We start from the raw sequence: 27,050 nt of genomic DNA, 5'->3' as shown, positions 1-27,050 counted from the left end.
AGTATCTACATAGATTACAACATATTGAAACGTGTATATAAACTTTACCAAAAACTTGTTCAGTAATTATTTGTCGAATGAGTGAATATATGTGGAAGTGTTACTTGAAAACTGAAGGTAGGGGGTATTTTAAGTTAAACTTACAAATTCCTATTCAAATTTAGTGTAATTATATGCTGCTAATGACACATTAGTATGAAGAATTAGAAAAGGTGTGAATATATTTGAAGAGAAATATAGGATTGAAATAGTAACACAGTCAGAAATTCAGAAATGAAGGGAGTCTAGAAGCAATGATTGTAGTCAATGTTAAAGCAAGTAGCTTTTGAACCATTTTCACTTTGACTCACAATAAGAAATATATTTTATACTGATAACAAACACAATCCTACATGCATGTGATGCCTACTGTATTTTTTATTCATTTTCTTCTCTTTTCTTCTTCTATCATATCTTATCCAATGTGACATGACATATCCAGTTTGAAAAACATGACTCTAGGCATGTTAAAGGAACCATGATAGTCTCTGAAAATTTATCTAAAGGATTAAGGTATAATTAATCCCTTATGCACTCTTTGTTTCCTCTACAGTAGCTGCCCCTTGTTTTTGTTAGCTCAGTCCGTAATCTCCCACTTTGTGGTAATGACAACATAACTTTCCTCTTGGAAACCTTCCCTTTCCTTTTCTTAGTCCACAGGGTTCAGGTCCATTTCCTGCACCTCTCATGTGCCCCACCATTCTCCAATTCTACCAGCTCTGGGGGAGGCATGTCATTTGGTTCTGGTCAAGCCACCTCTCTGACTATAAGGAATGTTTCAGTAATTGCCACATAAGCTAAGAAAGGTCAATGACCCCTGTTGCTGAAAACAAGTTCTTGTTTTGGCTGGTGAGAATCAGACTGTGGATGCTGGAAGCATCACATGGGAGAGCTGCCTAGGAGGGAACCCAACAAGAGGAATGAGATGGAGGACTGATGACAACATTTGTGACTTTGGATCCAGTCACCTTTTCTTACATACCAGTGTATGTGACTTTTGAAATACTAATGTAAGAAAAAAGCTATCCATCAAATATTTAGTATGTGAAATGACATAAATTTTATTAAAAATTTACCTTTTCAGATCTCTTCAGTATCCTAAATTAATTAACAGATCGAGGAAAAACAGACAGAAATCATCACATAATTATTTGTATCTTAAATGGTACTATAAGATGGGAAGAATAAGTTTGTTGGACATTTCAATGTCATTATCAAGTCTCAGTCTTTTTACAGTGTCCACATATGTTTAGTTTTGCCCCTCTGGGAGCTCTATTTCATTCGTTAAGAAAAATACATTAGAAAAGAATACATATTATTTATATTAGGATTTTCACTGGAAAATACAGTTAAGGAAACTAAAGCTCCCCCACCAAATTTAATACTTATTTTTTTAATCAACCAGTATATAGAGATATCATGTAACATTATAGATTTTAAAAGATAGTTATAGAAGATAAATTTTAACGTAAATAACTTTTAAAAATATAAATCATATTTTTTCAGTTCTACTCAGTATTTGATTTTAAATGCCTGCATAGTTTATTGACAAAATTAGTTCAAAGCGCAAAAAGTATTAAAGGCTGCCAATACAAAGAATTATCCATAAATGAAAAGTTTAAGCTATAGCTTTGAACATTACAGTGGAAAAATATGTGGATACATCACATACAGAACCTATATTTACTGATTAGTAACTGCCACATCTTCAAACAAGTTTGTACCTAATTATACAACTTATCTATTAGGCGTTCACAGATGTTCATTTCTTGGTATCTTAAAAAATATATTATGTGAAAATCTAGACAACAGGTGCTCGTATTCAAATTATTTCTTAAAAGTGAAAGCAACAGTTTCTATGGCAGAATTAAACAGAGTAAGATATGACAACCCTCCAGTATCTCTAAGAAATATTTATTAATCTCACATGGATGAATTTTGCTCCTAGCTGGGAGCTCTGGAGTTAGCAGACAAAGTGAATCACTTATACAATATTTCAATTTTTATATGTGGTAAGAGAAAATGATTGAATTGGAAATCTGTACTTTCACGATTATTAGCATTAACTATTGCTTACAAATAGCATTACCCAAAGCAGATGCATTTAATGATCATATCTTAAAATATCTGACAGGGAAAATGTGGAAAGCATCATAGTTATTTTTACTTCTTGTGATGATTGCTTTGATCATATAAAAGCGTTTACAGTTGATGCTGTGACAAAACTGGTTTCTTCTCCCAGATAGCTATAGATAAAACACTAAATAACTTTTGAAAATTAGAAAAAAAATTAGTTTTTTTCTTTTGAAAGGTAGGCACTTTTGAAATTGGTACAAATAAATGAAGAAATATGAAAAAAATACAAATGCAACTTTTTTTCTTAGAAGCACTATCTTTTTTGCTATAACTATTACAAGTTTCATTCCCGAGATTTTTGGAATCAATTAAGGTTCTTAAAGTAAGCAGAAGAAAGAAATGTTTTTCTCAAATGGGAAGCCAAACTGTGGATCAACATCTCAGCTCGTTTCTTTCTGTCATTTTTCTATACATAAGATTTTTCACTTGAGATATATTTACACTGTAATTTATTCCTTAACTACTAGCCCCAAAATATGCCACATCTTTAAAGAGCTGAAATGTTCATTTGAAAAATGGTTTATAAGTAAAAGTTATTGTTACTAAATATTTGCCATTGTAACTAGCTTTCCTCTTTTAAAATGTTAATATCAAAACAAAATGAGGGTTTTAACATCTGGTTTGATTTAAATTACAATTCAAGTATCTACTTTAAAATGATGTTCTGAAAAACATTAATATTTATGAACCACAAATTTAAATACATCTTCAGGAAAGCAGAATATTCCTTGAATATCCTTTATTTTAATCCTTACTTAGACTCCAAGTATCAAAATTTAGCTTTGGCCAACATCATATTTTTTATAGTTCCTCATTTTTTATCCATATACTTAACTAATCATTTAGAAAAAAATTAACATCAAATGCATAAAGGGAAGCTTCGAATGATAACATTTTATTTAAAAAGTTACATTCCAATGAAGATATGGTCTGCATATAAGTCACATGTGCTTATTTTCAGTTATGGCTGATATATAAGATGTTCACTGAGCTTTTTCAACATGTGGAATTTCACTGCACTCTTGAAAACGAATTCCCGTAGTAGCTGTGATCTTCATAATAGCACCATTTAAAGTATCATCTTCGATAAGTGTTATTAAGCTGTTGGCAATCACTGATGGGCTAAAAGTAAAGAAAACGTTGGTGTTTTAAAACTAAAGATGAGGCATAATTATCACTTCATTTTGATTCCTTTTGAATAATCTATTACCTTTAATTAGGTATTAATTAAATTACATGATAAATTTAGTGGTAGATTTCCATGCCTGACCTTCTGTCATTTTGACAGGAAGGATTTATGAATTTATATTTATTACTTACATTGCAAAAATGACTATTTTCTCATTTTCACCCTATCAGTAGATCCCAGACTTATTAGAAATATTATTAGAGTAGAAATAAGAAGAAGTATAACTAACATTTATTGAATGTGTATTATTTGTCTGTTGGCCATTTTAAGTACTTTATGTGTGTCAACTTGTTCCTGGATTTTCAAAAGTCCCCTAAGTTTGTTTTAGTATTATCCCTATTTTACATGCAAAAAATTGAGCTCGACGGACAAGTTCATGGTCAGTGGTGGAGCCAGGGTTTGATCCCAGATGGCCTGATGGCTTCAACATTACACCTATAAGTTCATACTGTGAAACTCTTATTACTCTAACTCAGACATCTGTTCACCAAACATGTAGGTTGATCAATTGTTTCTTATGTAAATGATTGAAGCTGGGGGGCCAATGAAATTTCACAAAGGGTATATGTAAATACTGCTTGGAATTTGGCAGATAAGGTATCATTGCTTCCATAGGTAACTAAATATCGCCTTTAAAAAAAAAATCTGACTGACTCATGGACGTGGACAATAGACTAGTGGCTACCGAAGAGGAGGGGGGAGGGGAGGGAGAAGGTAGATGGGGTAAAGGGGGGTCAAATATTTGGTGACAGAAAGAAATCTAACTATAGAAGGTGAACATGCAGTGTAAATATAGATATGCCTTACTGTTAAAGTGTACAGCTGAAATTTATTGAATTTCATTAACCAATGTCACTATAAAAAAAATAAAAAAATAAAAAATATCTGATATGGCTGAAGGTATTAATAATACATTGTCTATATCTCAAAGCAAAATTCATAATGTTTAGACAAATACATTCTATTCGGCAACTCAGAAAAAGTATTTTCTTTCAGCAAAGCAAGACCTTGAAGCTTGCATTAGTTTCTCAAGTTGAAAGCCCTACTTTTCCCCCCTTTTACTGCTTATGTCAAAATAGTACTTTGCTTTCTCGTATTAAAAAAAAAAAAAAATTGGAATATTTTTACTTACTCCAAAATCCCATAGCATTTCATCATATCCTTGATGTGGTCTGTATAGTGTATATATTGTCCCATGTTCTCTTCTTTTTCAATGGTTTTGAGGATGGCAGTATTAACATAGCCTGGGCAAATGGCATTCATTCTCACACCGCACTTCATCAGATCAGCAGCCATCTGCCGATTGGAAGTAGAAGGTTGCAAATTTCAGTAGTTTCGTAAATGCGCAGCACAGGACAAACTGATGATTAAAGCTGTTTAAAAGACTTTTACTAAAAAATACTAGTCAGATATCTTTCTTACTTTATAACACTGTCAATGTTAAGGTTGGATGGTAGCAGAAAGTAAAAGAGTACATATATAAAGTGCTGAATTAATTCTGAAAATCTCACCTAATTAATTTTTTAAGAAATGAATAGTGCTGGGCATTCCCTGAAAATACTTAATTATCTAAGCTGCTCTTATCTACTGAACTCTGTAGGAACCTGAAGGTAAGAAGTTGAGACTTAAAATTAATATCCCAAATTTTCTTTCTAAGATCGAGGTTGCATAACAGAGGATATCTGCCTAAAAAATCCTGTTGGTGAAAAGTTTTAGGACTTTGATTCTAAAGACATTCTTACCTATCGAGCAGACAATTCGAGTATTTTCAGACTAATGTTCTTCGGCTAAATTTCCAACCTACTGATTTTATTTGAACCATTTTAAAAACAAAATGTAGTTGATTATTTGAGGATTCCATTTGTTTACTTGCTAAAATTTATTGGTAACCCCCTCAAATCAATACTTATGGAACTTTCGGGGTCATTTGTGGACAAGCACAGTGAGAAATATAAGCTGCCAGACACAGATGTTGCAACTGAGGACAAACAAAACAAGGCTCTGTTTTCTTGTTCCGGCTCTCCTCGCTATAAACAAGTGTCCTTTTCATGGAGTATTTAGTCCTTGTTTTTCTTATTTTGGGGCTTTCTGTTGGTGATTTTGCTATTTAAAAATGCTCCCTTCCCCCAAGCATAGTGCTGAAGTACTGTCTAGTTCCTAAAATACATGGGTTAGATCAGCCTCACTCAAAAAAGCGTAAGTGCTGTTGACCATGAGTTCAATGTTAGTGCAATACACAATAAATGAGATACCATTAAACAGAAATCATATGCAACTTTAAGTAGAAATTCACATATGTACTGACTGGCTGATCAAAATGTTGTGACCAGAGGCTTGCGGGAACTTTATCCTGTATGTCCCCTAGGAGTAATGAATGGTTCAATATTCTCTAATTCAGTGTTGCAAGTGATTTTTACAGAACATAACTACCAGAAATAAGAAGAATCAACTTCACAAGTTGCCTATCTTGTGATCATACATATGAAATTTCTGGTCTTTGAGATTTATTTTGCTTTTTAATAACTTTATGTGTGCATTAAAGTTGAATTAAAGATTAAGTCTTTGCAAATTAAATAAGAACTTTCAATCAATTTAAATTAAGGCTGTAGAGCTGCTTATCTTTCTTTTTGATTGAACATTTACTGGTCATACATCTGTTTTCTTCAGCCCTAGTATTCATTCGACTGTTAGTATTTTTCTCTTCATCTGTCTCTGCCTCACCTAGACTTACCACTGCAGAAATCTCCCAATGTCAATTAGGTCTAAAATATTTTTCTAAGCTCTGTATGCCCTTCACCCTAGGGTCCATGGAGACATGTCCTCGACTACCAAGTAAATTCCTACCTTACCCCTCCAGCCCGCCCCCACGCTCTCTCGCTCTTTTTTATAGCATCTTCAGTAAAGGATAAATAATGTCTGGAACATACTGCATATTTTATGTAAGGAAGCCTGAATTTAAACTATCTTTCCATTATTTAGCCTTAGGATATTTTTCCATAACATATCTGTGTTTAGAACCTACTTCACTTTTTTCCATCTTTTACCTAGATATATTGAATTCTGAATTTATAGAACTCATGTTACACATATACACATACGGAAAGAGAAAAAGAGATACTGTGGTTGTTATATCCTCACCGCTACTGAGCGTGTGAATCCAACTATGCCATGCTTCGAAGCACAATAAACAGGCTGTTGTGCAGCAGCTATGAGCCCTGAAACAAACAAAGAATTTAAACAATTTTATTAAAAAATAAGCAAACAAAACCCAATAATTGCTCTATAAGTGAACAATTTGTGTCTGTTCATTTTTAAATTATTCTATCAAATACGCTAAAATAATCACCAGATAACTTTTTGTAAACCCACTAGTCTCAGCATAGTTTTTCCTTCCATAATCTCTGTTATACTGTCTGGAATTTATGGTGGGCAAGTTATAGCCTGGGGATACAGACAAGAGAGATGTGTAAGTTTGTCTGTCTGTTCGTTTTTTGGCTCCCTGACTTGCTATCAAGAGAAGTCAACGTTATCTAAAACACAAAGATAATCTAAATCTAGTAAGTTACCATCTAATTTTCAGTTCTTAAGTCAGAATTTTAAAAAGTATATATTTTACATTTTAAAAAGCTTCCAAATGGCTAAAGAAGTTTAAATTGCTTTAGTGGAATTTGGAGATTATTATTTGCCTTCATTTTAAATTAGTATGCATTTTCCTCTCACCAATTGCACTGAATGATGACTCTATAAGTGTTTAAGAAAATTAAAAGTTAACGTCTTTTGATTTTGATCATAGTAGATGCCTAGATCTTCTCACTCTATTCTCTATCTATTCAACAGGAAGCCTTTTAACTAGCTCCATTTGTATATTTTGATTTTTAACTAATTTCTTGAATTAACTCATTTTGCATTTTTTAAATTTCTCTGACTCAAGAAATGATAATCCTTGATTACTCTGATGTTATTAAAATCAAAAGTTATGCTAATAATGCTCAATTATCTGCCAAGGCACGCTCATCTCCACCCAGCTACCTAGTCCCAGAACACCACCAATCAGTAGAGCGTGCTGTGCCAAAGTTCAGCAATAAATGTAGATCTTTGCCACTCCCTGGGCGCCTGCCAGGTCTCAAATTATACAGAGTGCTCGCTCAAGAGCAGTTTAAATCCCTGAGAATGATAGTTCACAAATCGTGTGTCCACCCGATGATCGCTCAGTACTGTAATACATGGTTCTCGTTTTGTTTTTAGGTTAAGTAAAATGTATAAGTTAATCAAGTTCAGGGTGTCAGTCAACAACAACATGATGTCTGCCTACGGCGCGCGGTTGCATTGGGAGCTTGAGATAAGGAAAAAAATAGGTGGACCAGGCATTGCTGCTTCTCCTTCTTTTAAGTTAGTTGCTGTTTTGTCCTCTCCTTAAAAGGTTTCTGAGACAAAGGCGGTGGTTGCAGGATGGCGTCCGTGGACTATGAGAAATGCAGAGTGAACCCTCATCGGAGATAAGCTAGCTGATACAGCCACGAAGAGCACAAGAATGAATTTGGAAGGAATTTTTGCTATGTATGTGGAGCTATTGAACTTCCGAACCCATGTCACAGAAGTGAAATAGATCAAATACTGCCATGTTGTTTCCGTTTAAGAAGCAAGCGAAAGACACATACTTCCTTTTAAAGATATAGCTGGAAATGCAACGGGAGCCTGAAAGAATTTGTGCATTTTAAAAGTGGCACTCAGTTTCATGAATCTTGGTGTGACATTCTAATCCCATTGTCACTGCTGCGCTGCAAAATGTTTACTTTTGCATTGCTTTCACTTTCTGGCACTAGATCAAAGGCTGCATAATTAATGTCAGACATGCTGAAATCAAGCATCCTTTTACTTTTTTTTAAACAGCTTTATCGAGGTATAATTGTCATACGATAAACTATATATACTTAAAGCATATGGTTTGATAAGTTTTGACATATGTATAAACCCATGAAACAATGACCACAATCAGGATAATGAACATATCCGTCACCCTATGTTTTCTCATGTTCCTTTGGCCTGTCCCTTCCCCCTAAGCTACCACCAATCTGCTGCTTTGTGTCACAACAGTTAGTTTGCCTTTTCCGGAAGTTTATATATTCTTTTTGTCTGACTTCTTTCACTCAGGATAATTATTCATCCATGTTGTAGTATGACCAACAGCTCATTTCTTTTTCTTTCTTTCTCTCTTTTTTTTTGTTTTTTTTCTGAATAGAATTCCCCTGAAAGGTTAAACCATCAATTGTATGTACATTCACTTGTTGATAGGTATTTGGGTTCTTCCCAGGTTGGGCTTTATTATAAATAAAAAGAATTCTATTTTTCAATTGTTTTATTTAGGCAAGTTAAAATTAATTTAGAGGGCTTTTATTGATCTCCATTACATGTAAATTTTAACTGTTGTTTCTTATGTTTCCAACAGGTAGGGTAGGTTAGTGATTTGCAGCACTGTCCACAATTGCCAACTGACTTTGGATGTAGGGATTAACTATCTCTGTCTCAGTTTTCTGCTTTGAAAAGAGACGCTACATGGGAGAAAAAAAAGCTCCGTTTTAAGCCTTTTTCTTTTTTTGACAATGATTTTAGCGAGGGTGACAATTTTTCAGAAATCCAACATTTTCTATTGGATCCCAAGACCCATTTTTCCTTTACAAGTATGTTATGATTGCTATTGTAGTGCAGCTTTGGTACATTTCTATTCTTTACCTTAAACCCAAAACACCAACACATAATGTCGCTTCTATGTGCCTCAAATAAAAAATGTATTCCGAGGCCGGTAATAAGGGCCAGCACTTAGAATTGCACCGCGTATGTGTGATGTGACTCTGGGGACACAATTCGTGTGGTAGTTTGTATAAATGGTGCCCCTACTGTTCCTACAGTTTTTAACCTGAACAACTACAGGGCAGCCCTCTCTGATAGAGGAGAATGACTAGGCAAAAGAGACAGAAAAGGAGGAACCAGTGGAAGTGGGAAGATAAGCTAAGCATGTCCTAGAAATTAAAGATAAACGTATTTTAAGAAGCCTCCCTAGAAAAGTCAATGTTATCAAGGGCAGAATCAAATGAGAATCGCTCTCTTTGAAATATGAACATCACTCAATATCATTCATCTAAAAACAGTATCTCTGTTGGTCTCACATCTTTCCCCAGCTACCATGCAATTTCTCTTGACAACAAAAAGTACTCAAAAGAGTTATCATATTCATCGTTTCTAATCTGCATCTCCCATTTGCTTCACAACTCACTCTAATCACACTTTCATGTGGCCATTCTAGTCAGTCTTAGGATGATGAACATCTTACATCTTGCCCAGGCTAAATCTCTTGTTTTCATCTTGCTCGACATTTTCCTCAGCAGCAACCAAGATTCTGCTTGAAATAATAATCCTTGAAATACTTGCCTCTAATAGTCACTTGTTTCCTTATACGTCACACTCGCTCACAGCAGCTTCTCATGTTCTTTGCTGGCTCTTCTCCCTTGACCAGACCCACAAATAGGCTAGAGAATCCCAGAGTTGGCCCTGGCCCTCTTCGCTTTTCTATGCACACTCTTTCCCTAGGTGACCTCGTCCACTTCTGTGGATGAAATTCATTCAATATTTGTCTCCTCTTTCCCCTACCCCCATGGTTCTTAAATTTCAATTCTAGATCTTTCACTAGGATACCTCACTCCGTATCAAGTTCCAGTTTTCTTTCCTTTAGTTTATGCTAATTCAAATGGTTTCATAAGAGTGAATTCATTTTAGAAATATGTGCTTGGTACCAAATAAGTGCCAAATAAAAAGAAAACATGTTTTAAATATAGTCAATTTAAATATAGAAAATGAATGGGAGGACCACCATTTTACTAGAATGTAAACGTGAAAGTTAAATGTGATAACATGTAGCTGATAGTTTATCACGATGCCTGGAACTTGGCAGGTGCTGAGTAGGTTAGGCTTCCTTCTGTATATCAAGAATAGTTGCAGAGGTGCTACAAAGTAATTTTCTTTCTTTGGGCCTGGATATGAAGAAAGGTATCAATATTTTTTGCCTGAAATTTCTGGGCTATTGTAACATTCCAATGCTCTTTAGGCCATGGGAGTTCCAATGCTTCGCAACTTAAGTGTTTAAGTGCTCTATGCCATGTTAACTATTTAGTTCTGCCATATTGATATGAGACACTGATATATATGTAAATGAAACTCGAGGTAGAAACTATACCTAATAACTTTTATATCCCCATTTCCTTTCTGTAAATGTTCAACCTATGTTTGATTAACTTGAATTTGTCATTTAACGTGATAACTTTAGCACTTCCAAGCTAATTACATTATTTTAGATAAAACTTACAGCTCCAACGCCTATGTCATTGGACTGATATTTAAAACATGCTAAAAAAAATTCTGTGAGTTTCAAGTATTTTCTTGAGACTCTAATATTTTCAACTCAGAGTTAATAGGGCTCTCATGGGATCTCTCACAAAATGCCTCTGAGTGACTCGTCAGCGGCACAGAGAATGCCCCAGTGGACACCAAGACCTCAGCAGCTGAGTGTGTAGGCAGGTGGAAGCAGGCCTGGTAGGAAGATTCCTTTTTCTGTGACTACTTCGTCCTTCCCACTGTAGCAACTAACTGTTTAAGAAGTACATTTGGCTCTTTTGGGATGTTTTATGGGAGCACAGCTGTTTAATTATATGCGTCAAACCAGCTTTCACTCTTCTGTTATTCCTTCCAACTTTTTCTTTATTTTTAGCAGTTAAAGATGAATGGGAAAAACGAGCGCAGGTTTATATATTATGTTTGCAAACAAAAACTCATACGGAAGTGTCTATGTGCTTAAGACGATGAGAACAACTTCTGGGGCTCCAGGCTGGAGCACACCCTTCCCTCGGCGTGCTGAGGAAGCACTCTGCACTTTAACTACTTCTGTTTGTTAAACTTATTAATTGCATTTGATACTCGTTCTGCGTCAGTGGCCATTACTCATTAACTTCTCTGCCCAAACCTGTGTGTCAAGGTTTTACTATGATAGTGAAGGACTCCACTGAATCTATGCAAGAGATCACAAGGATAGACTCTGCTTGAGCTGAATGCAATCCTCAGCTCTGTCTTTAATAGAGGGAGTAGTAGAGGAAAAACCAAGAAAAATCTGTGAGGAAGGAAAGTTTGGAAAACACAAGGAAGCAAACATTAGGAAAAACTTTTCCTACAACTTTGCCAAATTAGACATCAATAAAGCTGGGGTGAGGGGGAATACTTTGACCCTGGAACTCAACCAACATGTTATGACTTCAAGGGTATAAATTCATTGATAACATTTCTGAAGAAAGTGTGAAGATGAAGAGTCCACATTTACTTCTACGACTATAAAATCCTGAATTTTTGTCAAACTAATCTCATTACGGAAAAAATAGAAGCTCTTGGTGAGCAGATAAAATACAAGACAGTATGTTTAATACTCTTTCTGAAATGAGGGCACCTTGGTGATAAAGCCCTGGGTGGACAGAAATAGCAGTGGCTGTCCGGGTTGGCAGTGGCAACAGGTGACAGTGTAAATGCACTGGGCGTGGGTGCTGAGCATTTAGAAGGGAGGGTGCCTCAATCAAGCAGAAGGGACAAAGATAAACTATTTAACCATTATAAACAGATCACCCTGCCTGTGAAGAGGACTATCATAGGGAGAAACAGTTCAGAATGCTGTGATATTCATTAATCTATAAGAGTACTAGATAGGTAATTTGAAACCAAAACAATCTTATCATTGAATTTACACCCATTAATTGTTTTATCTGCATGATCAGAGAAAGATTCGCAGGTGGCTCTAAGATAAGTAAGAAGAGAATTAACACCCAGGACCTGGTAGTGTGATAAACCAAGCTCTTAGCCAAGAAAGCAGAGCGGATCTCTAATTGTAATCCTTAAATTGCTCTTCTCTATGGCGTGTTGTGACTTGTGACTTTGGTAAGCAACTCATGTGTTTTCAGGGCTTTACTCTGTGTGTCAAATGGGGCAAAAGCTTAAGATTTCACTAGAAGTTTAGTAGTGTTTAGGATTAAAGCAGCACCCAGGAGGCCTGAGGATACCAGCAAATTATACTGGCTTAATCAAGTTATAGGAATCCAGTTTCTTCTACTTCACAGGCTAAAACAGACATGGATAGAGAAACAGATTAACAGACTCATAGGTAGAAGAGGTAAATAATCTGGTGGTTAAGACATAAGTGGTCTTTTATTAGGCAGCTTGCACTGTGAATTCCAGCTCTACTGCTTCCTTGCTATGTAAACGTTGTGCCAAACCAATGAACCCCTCCTGCCCTCCTCACCTACAAAATGGAGATTATAGAATCTACTTCACAGGGTTGTTGTGAGTTTTAAATTAGATAATGCATATACCATGTTTAAAATAGTATCACGTAAACAGTGAATACTCGTTGAATGTTAATTATATATTTAAATATTTTTATGGGATGAAAGCCAGTACTACATTACATTTCTCTATTCGTGGTCTTTAGGGCAAGTAAGCCTCCTTTTATGGCATAGAATCTCTCCCAGAAAGTCCTAAATTGATCCAATCCCAAGGCCTTCCAGCCTTCCTTAGAAGAAATCATTGCCTCCAGTGACAGAAGGCAAGGGACTCCCTGTACAGTTAGTGTTCCTGATTCTCCAAGCTTTGCTCACCCTCTTAGCTTAGCTAGAAAAGCCATGGAATTGTCTCTTGATTACTACTTCAGGTCCTTTTACATTTATATTTTTAATAAAATAATAAAAATATTTTTTGTCAATTCTCCAATCATTTACCTATTTTGTCTCTTATAGTTTTATTTCAATATCATGTAGATTGTAGCTTTGATTATTTGTCTTTAGGGTTTCAGCCTCCCAGAATAAATTTTGGTCCTCTCTGGTGCTATATATCTTAAATAATGCCCACTCTTACCTTTCAATGTATCCTTTCAATGTTATAATTTACGAGTGGATGTCATATTAAGCATAATAACCAGATTATCCTGAAAAATTTTATAGAATTAGGTCTATAATAATTTTAAGGTTGCCTTTTTTGTCTTAAACAACCCAGAAAATGGGTTGTTTTTGAGGATTTTTAAAGAAGGAGCTTTCTAAGTCTCCACTGGTGGCTGGTTGATAGTGGTTTAAGGACCATCTGACAATAATTCTCGGATGAATGAGAAAAATGCTGAGAATCAGACACTGGTGTAGTCACAGGTGCCTCCAAACCTGAATCCCCAGATACTACAGGAGCTGGGAGGTGGAGGACAAGGTGAGGATGGGAGGTAAGGCACTTCTTCTTGAATGATCCCTCTAACTGAAACCAACCAGATAATTTAAGAAGAAAGTCTCACTATTTTTGGACATGAATTGTTTAGACTTGCTGTCACTACTGAGCAGACTTCTATAATTTCATAATATTCCTTGAACTATTCAAGAATCGCTGATTTTTTTTTTCTAGCATTTTAAAAGTATAGTATCTGGCTAAGTTACCCCCAAAAGTTCCCGACAAAGGTTTATAGTTACTGGTGAGTAATGTGGTATCAGTTGAAATTAAATCGTATCAACCTGAATAAAACCTTTTGGATTGCATAGTGTGGCGCCGATCATTGGCTTTCCACTGAAATCCACTGTTTCCTTAGGAATACAGCGAGGCTATACGTTTCTCAGACTCTCTTGTAGGTAGGTGAGCCATGAGATTAAATTCTACACTGAGACGTGAGTGGAAGTGAGGTCTGACATTACCAGGTAGGGGTTTTAAAAGAGCAGCTCTGCTTCTTCTGGGTTCTTTTTCTCTTTCTAGTGGAAAGAATCCACCAATGCCACAGTGACCTCGAAAAGTCCATGTTGAAGACAGCAGAGCTTCTGCCAACCTCATTTTCCAAATGACTACATATGCCACTTTGGCATAAGAATTATTTTGAGGTTAAAGCATTTAAAGAACAGCAGACGCAAGAAAGGCACTCCGACCTCCCCATTTTCTTCACGAAAGCAGGAGCTAAAACTCTAATGTAAAAGATGCCCTACCTCCACCAGGAAGGAAAAAACATTCTTATCGCCAGAGATTGAAGTCAAGACTGAGAGAAATCTGCACGAACAGACCTGATTAAAATAACATAACTCCTATCTCCCTTTAATCTCCTTGTACATGTAAGTTACTTTCCCTCAATTGCTTCTCTTTGTTCAACCTAGTTTACAAACACTTAGGCCTACCCACTGCTTTGAGTTTTTATTTTCCCCTGGAGGTGTTCCCACAAAAGTCTGTATGCTTTTCTCCTGTCAACCTATCTCATGCCAACTTAACCCTAAGGCCCAGCTGGAGACCCTGAGAGAGTAAAGGTAAAGTCTAGCTGTTCCCACAGCATATCCCAACTACTATAAATGCCGTCTTTTAAAATCACATGCTCTTAAAAAAATAATAATAAACAAAAATAAATTACTCGCTTTGGCTAAAATCACATGGGAGTAGACATACTTGAATTACATTTTGTGCTTTTCACTTTGTCAAAAGTGCTGTCACATGAGTCACTGCTTTGGATTCTCACAACCACCTTTGAAAAACAGTAACTCTGAAAACATATATAAATTTTTAAAAAATAGTATTGCAGTGAGATAACTTAAAAAGTCGCAATTTAAAATGATAGAAATAAGTGCGATTCAAACTTTTAATATGAGATAGAAAATTCTATAGCCATTAGAAAAACATAAAAATTAAGTTTCAGTTTAAAACTTGAGTTAATAATAAATTGACTCTGAAAGTTTACTTTTGTGGCCAAAATCACTAAGAAGAAATCATTATTAATACAAATAATACTCTTACCTGCTAGAGATGCCATATTGATAATGACGCCACCTTCACCTCCATTTTGCTTACTCATGTAATCCATACCCAGATAAGTTCCACTGATAACAGACACCTAATCCAGAGGCATAAATGGGAAAAGTAACACAGCCATTAGACTTTGTCATATAATCACACACCGATGTTTTTATTTCTAGCCCAGGTACTTACAGAGATTTCTGCAAATATTAGGCCTATAAAAGGATCTTAAGTGGTTCTTTTTTTTTTTTTAAAGCTAGTTATTGGACCTGGATCCTCTTTTGTTTGGATAAAATTGTGCAGTTTATCACATCTCTGCAAAACTTTACTTCATTTAGTTGCCCAGTCAAGATTTTTTTTAATAAAGATGGTATCCCTGTGGTGGTTTGTCAACTTTAACTCAATTTTCAGCATCTTCAAGAATTCTATATACTCCTTTTATTTTGTAAATATTGGATTCAAAACTTATTTACCCTTTTTAGAGGCATATGGTTCCCATGTCTGGGGAATCCACATTTACCTGCTCTGCTCTCGTTGAATTCTCTATGATCTTTCAATGCATAGTAGTGGATACCCTTAATTTCCTACACAGTTTTTACTTGCTTTTTTTTCCCCCTAATAAAAACTCTATTTTGCATTTACATCTACATCTTCACCATGGAATACAGAGGAAAGTGATCCCCCAGCTTCATTATAGATACTTATTATAGATAATTAAGTCATGGAAATCCCATTCTCCTCATCAGTGACTTGCCCAGCATATGACCCGTTTCTGGCCAGTGAGAACTTGAGGAGCCGTTGGCTGGGGGTGGGGTCTGGCTTGGGGAGGGGTGCTGGAAGAGCAAGCTGATGAAAAAATGTTCATTACTCTTAGGAAAACCAGAAAGAAATAATTACATTACTCCTTTTTTCATTGCTTTGTATGGGTGCACTGGCTGGAGCAAACTGATATATATTGCTAGCATCCTTACAATGAAACCAGCATGAAAGATGGCAGGTGGGAGAGATGAAACAAGACTGGGTCCTGATGATACCACTGAGCTGCAGTAGCAAGCAGTCCTGACACAGCAATCCTGTTGTGTGAGGTCACATAATTGTCTCACTCAGTTTGAGTGGAAGATTTGCTGTTACTTGGACACATGGTCTTTGGTAATGTCTATCACTTAATTTTGTTCATCACTTCTTGCAACTCTCCTTTTGATGGTTTACTATGTTTCACTATTCATTTCCATATGTAGCCACCTTTTCTGTTTTATTTTCACATTTAAGAACTTACCACTGCCCAAAACAACTTGTGATATAAAATTTATATTAGAAACCCTGTTTTTCCCTTTTAGATTTAAGAACTCCTTTCCCTTCCAACTTAGACTTCTAAACGTGCAAATCTTCTTTTGACATCTTAATTTCTGCTTTTTTCATTCTTTATAATATTGCAAAGAAAGCGATACAATAGATAATGAGTGTGGAACTGAAAGCACATATTGATGTTTACCTTCTTTTTATTTTAAAAAATCCTTTGGAAATTTTCTCGACAAGTGTTCAAAGTTGCCTCTCCACCTAATAGGAATTCTGGAACGAAGAAGTAAATTGAAGATTCTATTCATTTAAGCCATGTGTCAGTTTGATATTAAATAGGCTTAAGGAGAATGAGTAAAATCTCTACATGATTCCCCTTAAAATGGAAACACAAAACATTAATGGTTCATATAAGAAGCAAAAAAAAAAAAAAAAAAAAATGTAGATGCTGTTAGTTTCTGCCCAGATCTCCAGCATGTCCGAACAGAATTTCTATTTACATATATTGGTGCTATGCTTTTATTCTCAGGTATTTACAGCTTTGCTGACACCCCACTTTTGTGTTTTCAACATCTACAAGATGCAGCTAGATAGAAAGTTTGGGAATGTGTAAGCTTAATTTTTAGTTTTATTTAAAAAGCAAAATTTATTTCCAGGTCTTTTCACTAAAGCATTCTATAACTTAAAACTATCATAAATTCCCTTATATTGGCAATAATTCCCCAGTAAAAAGGATAAAATGGACAAATGGTAAGAGCTTACTCATGTAACTCTTTTTATCAGGCTTCGTGTCTTACCACAACATTTTTACATACACACGTACGTATGTTCCTACGACATATAATGTGTGTGTGTGTGTGTGTGTGTGTGTGCGTGTGCGTGTGTGTATTTGCTACAGAAATTTTCTAATCTGGCATTTCCTTATCTCCCTCTATTCTGGGGTTCCTTTTAATTTATTTATGATTCTCATGCCACACTAACTTTTTTTTTTAAATTCTGTCATGTAAATCATGAAACTTTGCCTTTTAGTTTCTTGTCCTTTCCCCAGCCATGTTCTCAAGGAGTATGCTAATATAGATGACTATTTTTTTTTCCCAAAATCCTATTACATCTTTTATTTTCCATGTTCAGTCTTTTTCCATTTATGCTTGTTTAGAGGATAAATATTGTCTTCCTCCTTGCAGAAGGCACTTATAATCTAGCAAATTCGGCCTGGCTACAATAGTTCAACTGGATCTTTAGATATGATGCTGTAACAATAAGAGAAAATAGTCACTAATTTAATTTGTAATGAACATCTTGGGAGCCAAGAAAAGAGAGCACATGTGACAATAATGTTTCTATTCATTTCTTCAACTCTTCAAACGAGAAGTAGTGTAGGGCAGTTTTCCATATAGAAACGAGATCGCAAGAATGAAGAAAATGTAGGTTTTTATAGTCAGAATGAGAAATGCAATCTACTGAGAGAATACTATGTAGTAACAATTTTCTGCAAGTTTCATACAAATTATGGTTTATTTAAGTTTAACCATCGTTAGAGGTTATCCTCATCTTTTCACAAACTGGGAAATTCAAGATCAGAGAAATATAATAAAAGTTCATGAATTCTAAATTCAGGACTAAAATCTAGTTTTGACTAATTCTAAATGCGTACTTTTCCAAATTCAAATCTTCAGTCAACTCTTGGATTTCTGGGGGAAAAAATCACCAGCAATAGCCATCAACTTTATTCATTCATTCATTCATTCATTCATTTAGGTTTATTAAAGCTTCAAAATGTAAAATAAGTACATTACAAAATGTCCTTATCAATATTTGAAGTTCAGTCTACCTCTGCCCAGTTGCCAGAGTAACCTTTGATAGTTCTACAAAGACTTCTTTCTAAGCATTTCTAGTGAGCTTTGAGCTGCTACAGAAAAGGCTGCTGGGTTGGTTTCAGATTAAGGAGGAAGTACGGAATGACTTAATTGAAACAAAAGACTGGGAAGAGGTTTACAATCTCCTGCATGGGAGGAGTGGTAAGATTGAAGAACAAGGAAGAGATAAGTTTGGTAAAAAATAAAAGAAGGACAGATAATAATGTTTGACAATACTGATGTATTAGGAAATCATCTAAATATTTATTAAAACACAAAATTGAATACCCATGTATGTAAAATATCATAGAATGGCAGTTTATTCATCCAATTAATATTAACTGAACATCTACTCTGTATATGCAACAATAATTTTCTGCCTTGAAAGAGCTTATAGCATACTACTATAAATTATACTTGTATAAAAATAATTCTAAAAAAAATAGTAATTCTAATAAAATTTTAAAATCAGTACATTCTATAATAATGTTAAACTATGGTGTTTGAGATTTCAGAAGAGGGAGAGATATGTAGTGAGGTCCTTTAACTAAGTGACTACTCTTGGATGTAGACAGGAACATTAAAAAGTGTACAAAGAACACACAGAACTGTATGAGGAGGCCAATTACATTGAGTGGAGTCTAAAAAAAAATATTATATCAACCATACACAAATATTTGCAATATACATATAGAGATAATCAAGTTGGAAAGACAATGATTGGCCATACTCTAATCCACTCTTGCAATGGGTGTCCTAGGCAAGAGGGGAAGTAATATGCTTTTAAGTTACAAACATGGGTAGCAAAGGTTAAATCTTGTTCTAGTAAAATTAAATAAATGTCATCAGTCCCTGGAATTAAGCTAAGGAGTCGCCTATGTCAGCAGAGTCCAAATTAAAATAAGAGCCAGGTAATTTTAATGAGGAGGGATCCATGAGAGTGAATTACAACTAAAGGGATCAAATAAAATTCCTCTGGTCTTCCAGAATTTTCAATGTTCAGATAATGTAGGAACTTCCCAGCTTGGAACAGGCGTTTATTCACCTAGGCTACATTCAGACAAACATGTTCTCTTAGTTAGATTAGACAGATAATTTGAAATCTATTACCCTTTGTGATAATGTTTCACAATTCGCTATTTTCTTGTTTCTTATAGTAACTCTAATTATTGCACACTATTTTCTGACATCTGATTTCTCAGGAGAAAGACCCATTATGAGTGCACTGGATATAGAAACTTTATATCCTAGTGACCTTTATCTATAAATATAACCTTTAAATATTACTGATGAAACTATTAAAAATATCAGTAATGATGCTAAAGAGAGAAAGTTGCTGCACAAATTGTGCTTTTTCACTAGGATAGATTGATTTTTAAAAAGTCCTGTCGCTTTGTGGTTTTAGAGAATGGAGTAAGCTTATAAAAGCATTCTTAAAAATTTCTGAAGCTCCCAGTTGGTTGTAATTCATTTTTTATTTTATTTGTCAACCAAAAAATGTAACAAAACATAGTTTATAGTAAGTCTGGGTAACCACCAAAGATTAAATATATAATATGCACAGTTTTTTTACTAGTAGAAGAAAATTAAAGCTATTCAATGGAATTTAACAAAACAAAAACAAAAAGGAAAACTTAGTAAATATAAAACATGAAGTGGGAGAAATAAATCCTAATAGAAGAGTGAAAATAAATATAAGTGGCTTAAATTCACAAATATAAAAAGCAAATGTTCCCAGATGTCTTCTTTTAAAAATAAGATCTTATCCTATACTGTCAGCAAGAGAAAAAAATATAAGATCTTATCCTATGCTGTCAGCAAGAGAAAAATTTAACATAAAAGGTTATTTACATTTTCAAAATAATGTAATAGAAAAATATATGTCTAGGTAAACATAAACCAAGAGAAAACACAGGTATTGATTTTATATGTGGAAATACAGAATGGATTAAAACCTCACAGGTTACAAATGGGGATACAACTTAAAAAATCAAAGCTCAGTAAATTATAATCAGCAGCAGTTTGTGCTCCACACATTATTGCTTTATAATAAAGTCCAAACAGACAGACTTACTGAAAGAGGTAGGCAGATTAAAATTTGTCATTTAATATACGATTATATTCTGTTCAAAATCTGATGGATTAAGGAGATAAAAGTCTGCAAAGGAATGTAGGTCAAACTTAATAAGAATATTATATATATATAAAAGAAGCTACTCTTATTAATAGAGATACAAATATAAAATTAAATTAGGTGTAACTAAACAAATGCAATGGTGTATTAAACACTGATATACCATGGTAAAATATGTTTAGCCAAGAGATGTAAATATGGTTCGCAGTTGGAAAATATTTCATTTTATTTCACTTACATTACTGGCCTAAGTAGAAGAAAATTATAGAACTGTCTTTTTTAGAAAAAAAAATGCCAGTTAATTTTTAAAAATTTTTAATACTATATATACATATTTTTTTTTTTAACATTTTTCCCTCTCCCCGCTCCTTTCTCCTAGAACTGTCTTAACTCAGGCAAAGCAGCTGGGTTTGTTCTATATTTTATTCTTTACATTTTGTCAAGCTGAATACTTTAAATTGGTGCACTTTATGTAATTTAAAATGTGATTAACAATTAAACACACAGGCGCGCGCGCGCGCGCGCGCACACGCATACACAACGTCCCCCCCCCCCGCCCCGCCCCCGCCACCCTCAGAAAGACTGTGAGGGGAACTTCTCAAATAGATTTTAAAGTTATCTTGAAACATAATAATATCCAGGAACACTTGAGACAAGTTTTTAAAAGCACTGCAAGCAGGGTATGTGTACTTTAAAAGAATACTTTTTGTTTTCAGTTTAGGAATTTTAGGCATCTATCAAATTTGAGGGCAACTTTGTACCTTTATGAAAATAGTGCTTACGGATTCAGCTCTTTGTGAGCTAGTGTACTTTTCATTGCTCCCATCAAGTTATTATTACAGTTAAGTAATTACTCCTGGGAATGTCAATTCAAGTCAAACATTTATTGACTAAGCACTGTCTTCAAGATATTATGCTTAATACTGAGAGGGGAACAAAAATGAACATAACACATTTCCTGTTTTTAAGGAGTTTATAATCTCCTAGGAGGATATTATGAAGTAAAGGGCCACTTCCTGTATGTTTATTCACACAGAGTGTCCTCTCTGTACTTCACCCATGCCTGCTTTCCAAATGAGAATGACCTTACCCAAGAAAGGGTGACCCTATGCACAGCTCATCTTGGACATTTTGCTTTAGCCAAGGTTTGGGTTTTACTAAACCCCAATATCTTATGTCGAGTGTATTTATAAAATGGAATAACCAACAGATTTGTGATAAAATGGATAAGATGGAAATTTTATTTTCTAACTGTATGTTTTATAATTTAAGTAAGAGCTAAACAGTCATCAAATATTGTGGAAATGACACGCACACACACACACACGCACATACAAACATATGCACCGATTTTCAAGATAAAAAGCTTAATAGTTACAAAGTCCAAAAGTCATTGTAGCCTTGTTTTTTGTTATATTCCTGGAATTAAATTAAGATTTATTTTTTAAATAAATAAGTTAAGATAGGGTTGGCAAATGTTTTTTCGGTAGGCAAGATGGTAAATATTTCATGCATCGCACATTATAGGGTCTTTGTCACAATATTTAATTTTGCTGTTGTAGCATGAAAGCAGCCAGAGACAATGTGTAAATGAATGACTACAGCTGTCATCTTTTTTTTCAACCATTTAAAAGTTTAAAGCCTACTTTTAGCTTGTTGGTGGCAGGCTAGTTTGGCCTGTGGGCCATAGTTTGCCAACTCCTAAGTTATGCAATAAAGTATATTATTTTTCATGTTTCCTTTTAATATTTTAAGGAAGATTTATTTGCATAATTAAAAGTCTCAAAGTTCTTCCTATTTGTAAAAGGAAATGTTTTTCTAGTTTTCTTAACTTCTCTTTTTCTATGTCATTGTATTGTTTCCATGAATATAAGAACAGTTTTTCCTTTAAAAAACATCACATTATTAAAGAATTTTAGGCAATAATCCAATTTGATAGCTTACCAAGTTAATTTGCAGCATTTTTTCCCAGTTTTTCTCATTATTCACTCCAGCATTATTGACCAAGATGTCCAGTTTTCCAAAGTGGTCAACCGTTTTTCTAAAAGTGTCTTAATTTAAAAAAGAGACATTATAGATATATCATTATTTTCCATATATATGTTTAAATCATATCCCATGCCATGAAATAAATTTTCATTTATTCATTCTAATAATGAAAATTACACTCTTCGACAATGACTTAATGGCTTGTTCCTCAAAGCATGGTGTGTGGCAATCAGCGTTACCTGAGAACTGTTTAAAAAGCAGAATCTGTGCGCAACAGAAATAGCTTCCAGATGATCTATCCTGTTTCTTATTCCAACAGCATGGATGTTTAAGATTTGACTCCAAAATATGTGCAATCAATGAACTTTATCCTCTGGCAAAATATGTTCCACCAGCACTGTGTTTACATATCTCTCCTACTCATGCTTAGAATCCATGTCATAGATATGTATCAGTGTATCAAGATTCTAATTATGTATCATCTTTTAAAACAATTTTCCTTAACTACAGGGGAACTCTCCCTTCTAGCATGCCACTCCATTTTCAGTCTCTTACAGAATATCCCAACATTTTCAAAGAAAGTTACATTTCAGTGTTCCTTTAAGTCCAGGAGTACCAGAGTGACTTTTATGGAAGTTTTTCTGTTCCCTTGATTAAAGATGTGCCTAACAACTACTAAGTCTTTCAATAAAACTTCACTAGCTACAAATATTTTATTTTTCTATTTTTCCTAGAAAAAAAATGTATTTTTTCATGCAAATCTATTGGGCCTCTCTATATGACCAAATCCGTTTATTGTCTACACCAATATTGTCCTTGATATTTCACAAGTACAGTGTTCTATTCTAAGTGAGTAGATGGAAACAGGAAGCATTGAGGAAAAGTCTCATAGAAACTTTTCCTCTGCCATTCTAACACTGCAGTACAGCTACTATTATTTTTAAAGCACCCTCTCATAGGGGAAAAACCAAAGAATATCTGGTTTAAAGCACCTAGCATGTCTGTGATGATGTCCCTTAAACCTGCACTCCAGTACATTTAAAAGAGAAACAGTGCCACATTTAATTGTCACTGGACCGTGTCACTCAGCTTTCTGGGAGAAGTTGTTTGCCATAGTCCCTTAACCTACATTTAACTCTCCAAGTTCCATCTGCAATTTCAATCATTTAATAATTACTGTAGCAGCACTGTCTTTGAATACACAGAGGAATTTTGATTACATTAAGTGCTGCCAAATGACTAAAATAAAAGAATTTCTCAAGCTGACTTGGGTTTTCCCCCACTCGTTTTTATGGCTATTGGGATGTCAGCAGGAAACATAACACTCTGAGCAATCCCTTGGAGCTTGGAAGGAGCTGCTCTCCAGGAGGAGGCCAAGCTGTCTGCCCAGGGCTGGCTCTCTGGCTCCGGGCTGCCTTCAGGCTGTTGCTTGTTCAAGGCTGTTGCATTCATGGCTTGATGCCCTTCTCTTACCTCTCAGTTGTTCCTGGTCAGCCACATCGCACTGGATAAATAAAGTCTTCTGAGGTTCGAACTGCTCATCCAGGGCAGCTTTGCACTTCATACCTACTTCAAGATTACAATCTACCAGCGCTACCTACAGACAGAGGACAGAAGCCCAGGTACCGCGCAGCTCGTGAAACAGACACACAGTAAATAAACAGCAAGACGCTCCTCTTTGGGACCTGACATTCGTCATCTAAAGTTGGGTTTCTCTCCCAGCCACTTTCGAGGTCTGCTCGAGACCATCGGCCTTAGCAGCTTTTCGAAGTGGCAAAGTGGGCACTTGAGATGCAACCTCCCTGTTTCCCCGGGAGCCCCTCGGCTTGTTGTGGGAAGTGCGGAGCGAGTCTGGGGGTGAGCAGACAAGTTTCTGCGGCACGGTGCCGCTCTTACCTTGGCGCCTTTGTGCAGAAGCGCCTCAGCAATGGCTCTGCCGATGCCCTGCGCCGCGCCGGTCACCAGCGCCACTTTGCCGTTCACGTGCATGGTGTGGCCGCTGCCGGGGCAGTGGGTGAGCTCCGCGTCTCCGCGCCGCCGCGGCTTTAAGAGTTCCGGTGCGCGCGTGCACCCCCGCCGCGCGATCTGCTGCGAGTGAGCGAGGGGTGGGGGGGAGCGGGGCGGGGGAGGCTGTCAAGCCAACGCCCGGGCACCCTGGAGTGTGTCACCTGGCCCTGAGCGCTCCCAAGCGCCAAGCTGCGCGATCTTTGCCTTCCTGACGCAAAGCCAATCCCTGGTCACGGCCTCCCCTCAAGCTTTGGCTGCGTTACCGGCGCTGAGCAGACAAGAGAAGCAGAAGTGTTATTTCTAAAAAAGATTGCCCTTCAGTGTGCTGGAGACCACCCCATAAAAGGAAGGCAGAGGAGAGGCTTGAAAGCTTGGTTTCTACCTCCTGCTCCCAGGTAGAAATGAGATCCTGGGCATTGAGTAACTATATGATTAGATGCTGCTGAGTACCGCAATTTTTCTGAACTGAGTTTTAGAAAAAAGAACTGGAAGAGAAGTCTTCCTAAATAGAAAGAGAATAGACATGGAGTCCAGCTTACCACTTGCCAGCTGCGTAACCAGAGGCAAGTCACTTAATCTTTCTTAGGTCAGTTATATAAAATTTGAGATGGGGATGATAGTTTTTATAATAGTGTCAACAGGAACGGTAAGTGATAAGATATATGTGAAAGTATCTAGCACAGTACTAGGAAGCTCATTAGATGCCAGTGGATCCCAGGGAATTCCTGGCAAAGTTGGAACACATTTCAAAAGATTGTTTTTAGCAAAAGGTTTAGAGGAAGGGGAAAATAATTAGATAAAATTAAGCCTCAGATACTTTAGAAAGGTTTCTTGATAATTTTTATATGAAAGCAACAAGAAAAAGAATTATAAAATAAGAGTGATTATGAGTAATAAATACAACGAAATTTAAATTTCACTGTAAATAGGTAAACATAATCTCAGTTGTTACTGTGTACTCATAGATGGCAGTCAGAAGCAGAATATGGCAGGATATGTGTTAAAAAAAAGAGTAGATCTGAAAGCAGAGACAGGGGTTTAGAGAACACATGCACAGTCCAAAGTCCGAGATTCTAAAGGAGAGATTATTCAGGCCAAAAAAGAAGGAAAAGGGAAAAAACGTGAAATTTTAGACCTTTTTTATACCATTGATATTGGAATCCAGCTTGGTTAAATCAATTTTAATGGGTTGAAGAATGAATGCAAATGTCAGATAATGAATATACACGAATATCAAAATAAGTTAACTAAAGGTAACAGCAAGGGATTTTTTTTTTCCTTTTATTCAACAGAAAAACAAATTAAAAATGTTTACATGCCCTAGAAATGATGCTAGTTGAGAAAGAACTTAAAATAAGGAAGAAAGAAAACAGATAAGTAGTGAAATAGTGGTCCCGTGAAGAGGGAAAGGACTAGATTTCAAAGTACAAATGGGGAGATTAGAACCATGCCAAAGAAATGACATTGCTAGCATGACCTGGAAACAAGGAGAGAGGAGGTAGATAGAGTCAGAGACATGTTGATAGTTAGCAGAGGAAATTTTACATTATACCTTCAAGGAAAGTAAAATGTCTCCTCCTGAAAGGGAGGGAGAAAAATAAAGAGATAAACTAATGAGAAGAGAGTTCTAATGGTCGAATTAGCTACTGTAGGGCGTGAGAGAGAACAATGTAGAGGGCCACTCTTATAGTTATAGTTTATGATTTGCCCTCTAGCCGCCTAAGTTTGAAAATAGAGAAGATGTATAGATTTGTCAGTGCGGATCCAAGAGGTGGACAATGGCACTAAGGCAACTGGCAAGAAAGTAATGTATGTATTTTGTATGTGCATTCACCATTACAGTGTTGTGCAAAATAGTCTTATAGCCCTAAAAATTCCCTGTGTTCCTGCCTTCCACTCAGCCCCTGGCAACCATTGATTTTTTTTTTTTATCATCTCCATAGTTTAGCCCTTTCCAGAATGTCATGTATTTGGGATCATAGCTTTTTCAGGCTGGTTTCTTTTACTTACCAGTATTCATCAACACACGTACAATGAATGTTTATAATGTACAAAGCATTGAGCTGGGAGCTGGAGAAATAAGAATTCATCCCTATAATAAGTTCATGATCTAATAGGGCAAACAGATATGTAAATAAATAAATTATAATAGATGTGGCAGTTTAGGAGTCTTACTAAAAATATAGGAGGTAGCACAATAGAAAAAAAATGAATAAATTATTTATTGATGGGGGTTCATGGAAGGTAGTTTAGGTAAGCTTCCCAGAGGAAACAATTTCTAACATGGACTGAGAGAGGGTGTTAAGGGTGGAAAACTTTTAAATGGCCAATTTCTGCTTCTATTGTTTAATGTTAAGGGTGTAGTTATCCTGTGCAAAGATATGCTAATGTTAACTTGTGCTACTGTAAACCTGCTTGCTTGTTTAATGTAATTATAGGCTTTATAAGGTACCTCCTCTGAAAGCTTGAGGCTGATTCTCTAGTGGGGAGAGTCAGTCGCCAGCCAGCTAATAAAGGCTCATAATTAATCTTAATTGGCTCCGTGGGTCTTAAATGTGATCGCACCACATTCCCTGGG

At 35.7% G+C, this 27,050-nt stretch overlaps 1 protein-coding gene across 1 annotated transcript; it reads right to left on the bottom strand.

Annotated features, from left to right (window-relative positions):
* Positions 1-1,937: 1,937 nt before the first annotated feature.
* HPGD (15-hydroxyprostaglandin dehydrogenase) lies at positions 1,938-24,521 on the bottom strand. Its single transcript, XM_016120104.2, has 7 exons — positions 24,362-24,521; positions 23,939-24,062; positions 22,421-22,527; positions 15,191-15,287; positions 6,503-6,579; positions 4,497-4,660; positions 1,938-3,297 (listed from the first exon to the last, which is right to left on the bottom strand). Exons 1-7 carry the CDS (start codon positions 24,452-24,454, stop codon positions 3,159-3,161), a joined length of 801 nt encoding a protein of 266 aa, XP_015975590.1. The 5' UTR covers positions 24,455-24,521; the 3' UTR covers positions 1,938-3,158.
* Between the last annotated feature and the right edge of the window lie 2,529 nt (positions 24,522-27,050).

The sequence above is a fragment of the Rousettus aegyptiacus genome, unplaced genomic scaffold (genome assembly GCF_014176215.1).
Source record: "Rousettus aegyptiacus isolate mRouAeg1 unplaced genomic scaffold, mRouAeg1.p scaffold_m13_p_16, whole genome shotgun sequence".
Taxonomy (NCBI): domain Eukaryota; kingdom Metazoa; phylum Chordata; class Mammalia; order Chiroptera; family Pteropodidae; genus Rousettus; species Rousettus aegyptiacus.
The sequence above is the reverse complement of the archived record's forward strand: the minus strand, read 5'-3'. Positions and strand labels throughout refer to the sequence as shown.

Coding starts and splice junctions, on each gene's coding strand:
- HPGD (XM_016120104.2), bottom strand. CDS start 24,454: ATGCACGTGAACGGCAAAGTGGCGCTGGTGACCGGCGCGGCGCAGGGC. Junction 22,528..23,938: donor TGACCAGGAACAACTGAGAG/GTAAGAGAAGGG, acceptor TTTTAAATTAAG/ACACTTTTAGAAAAACGGTT. Junction 15,288..22,420: donor AAATGCTGCAAATTAACTTG/GTAAGCTATCAA, acceptor CCTCTGGATTAG/GTGTCTGTTATCAGTGGAAC.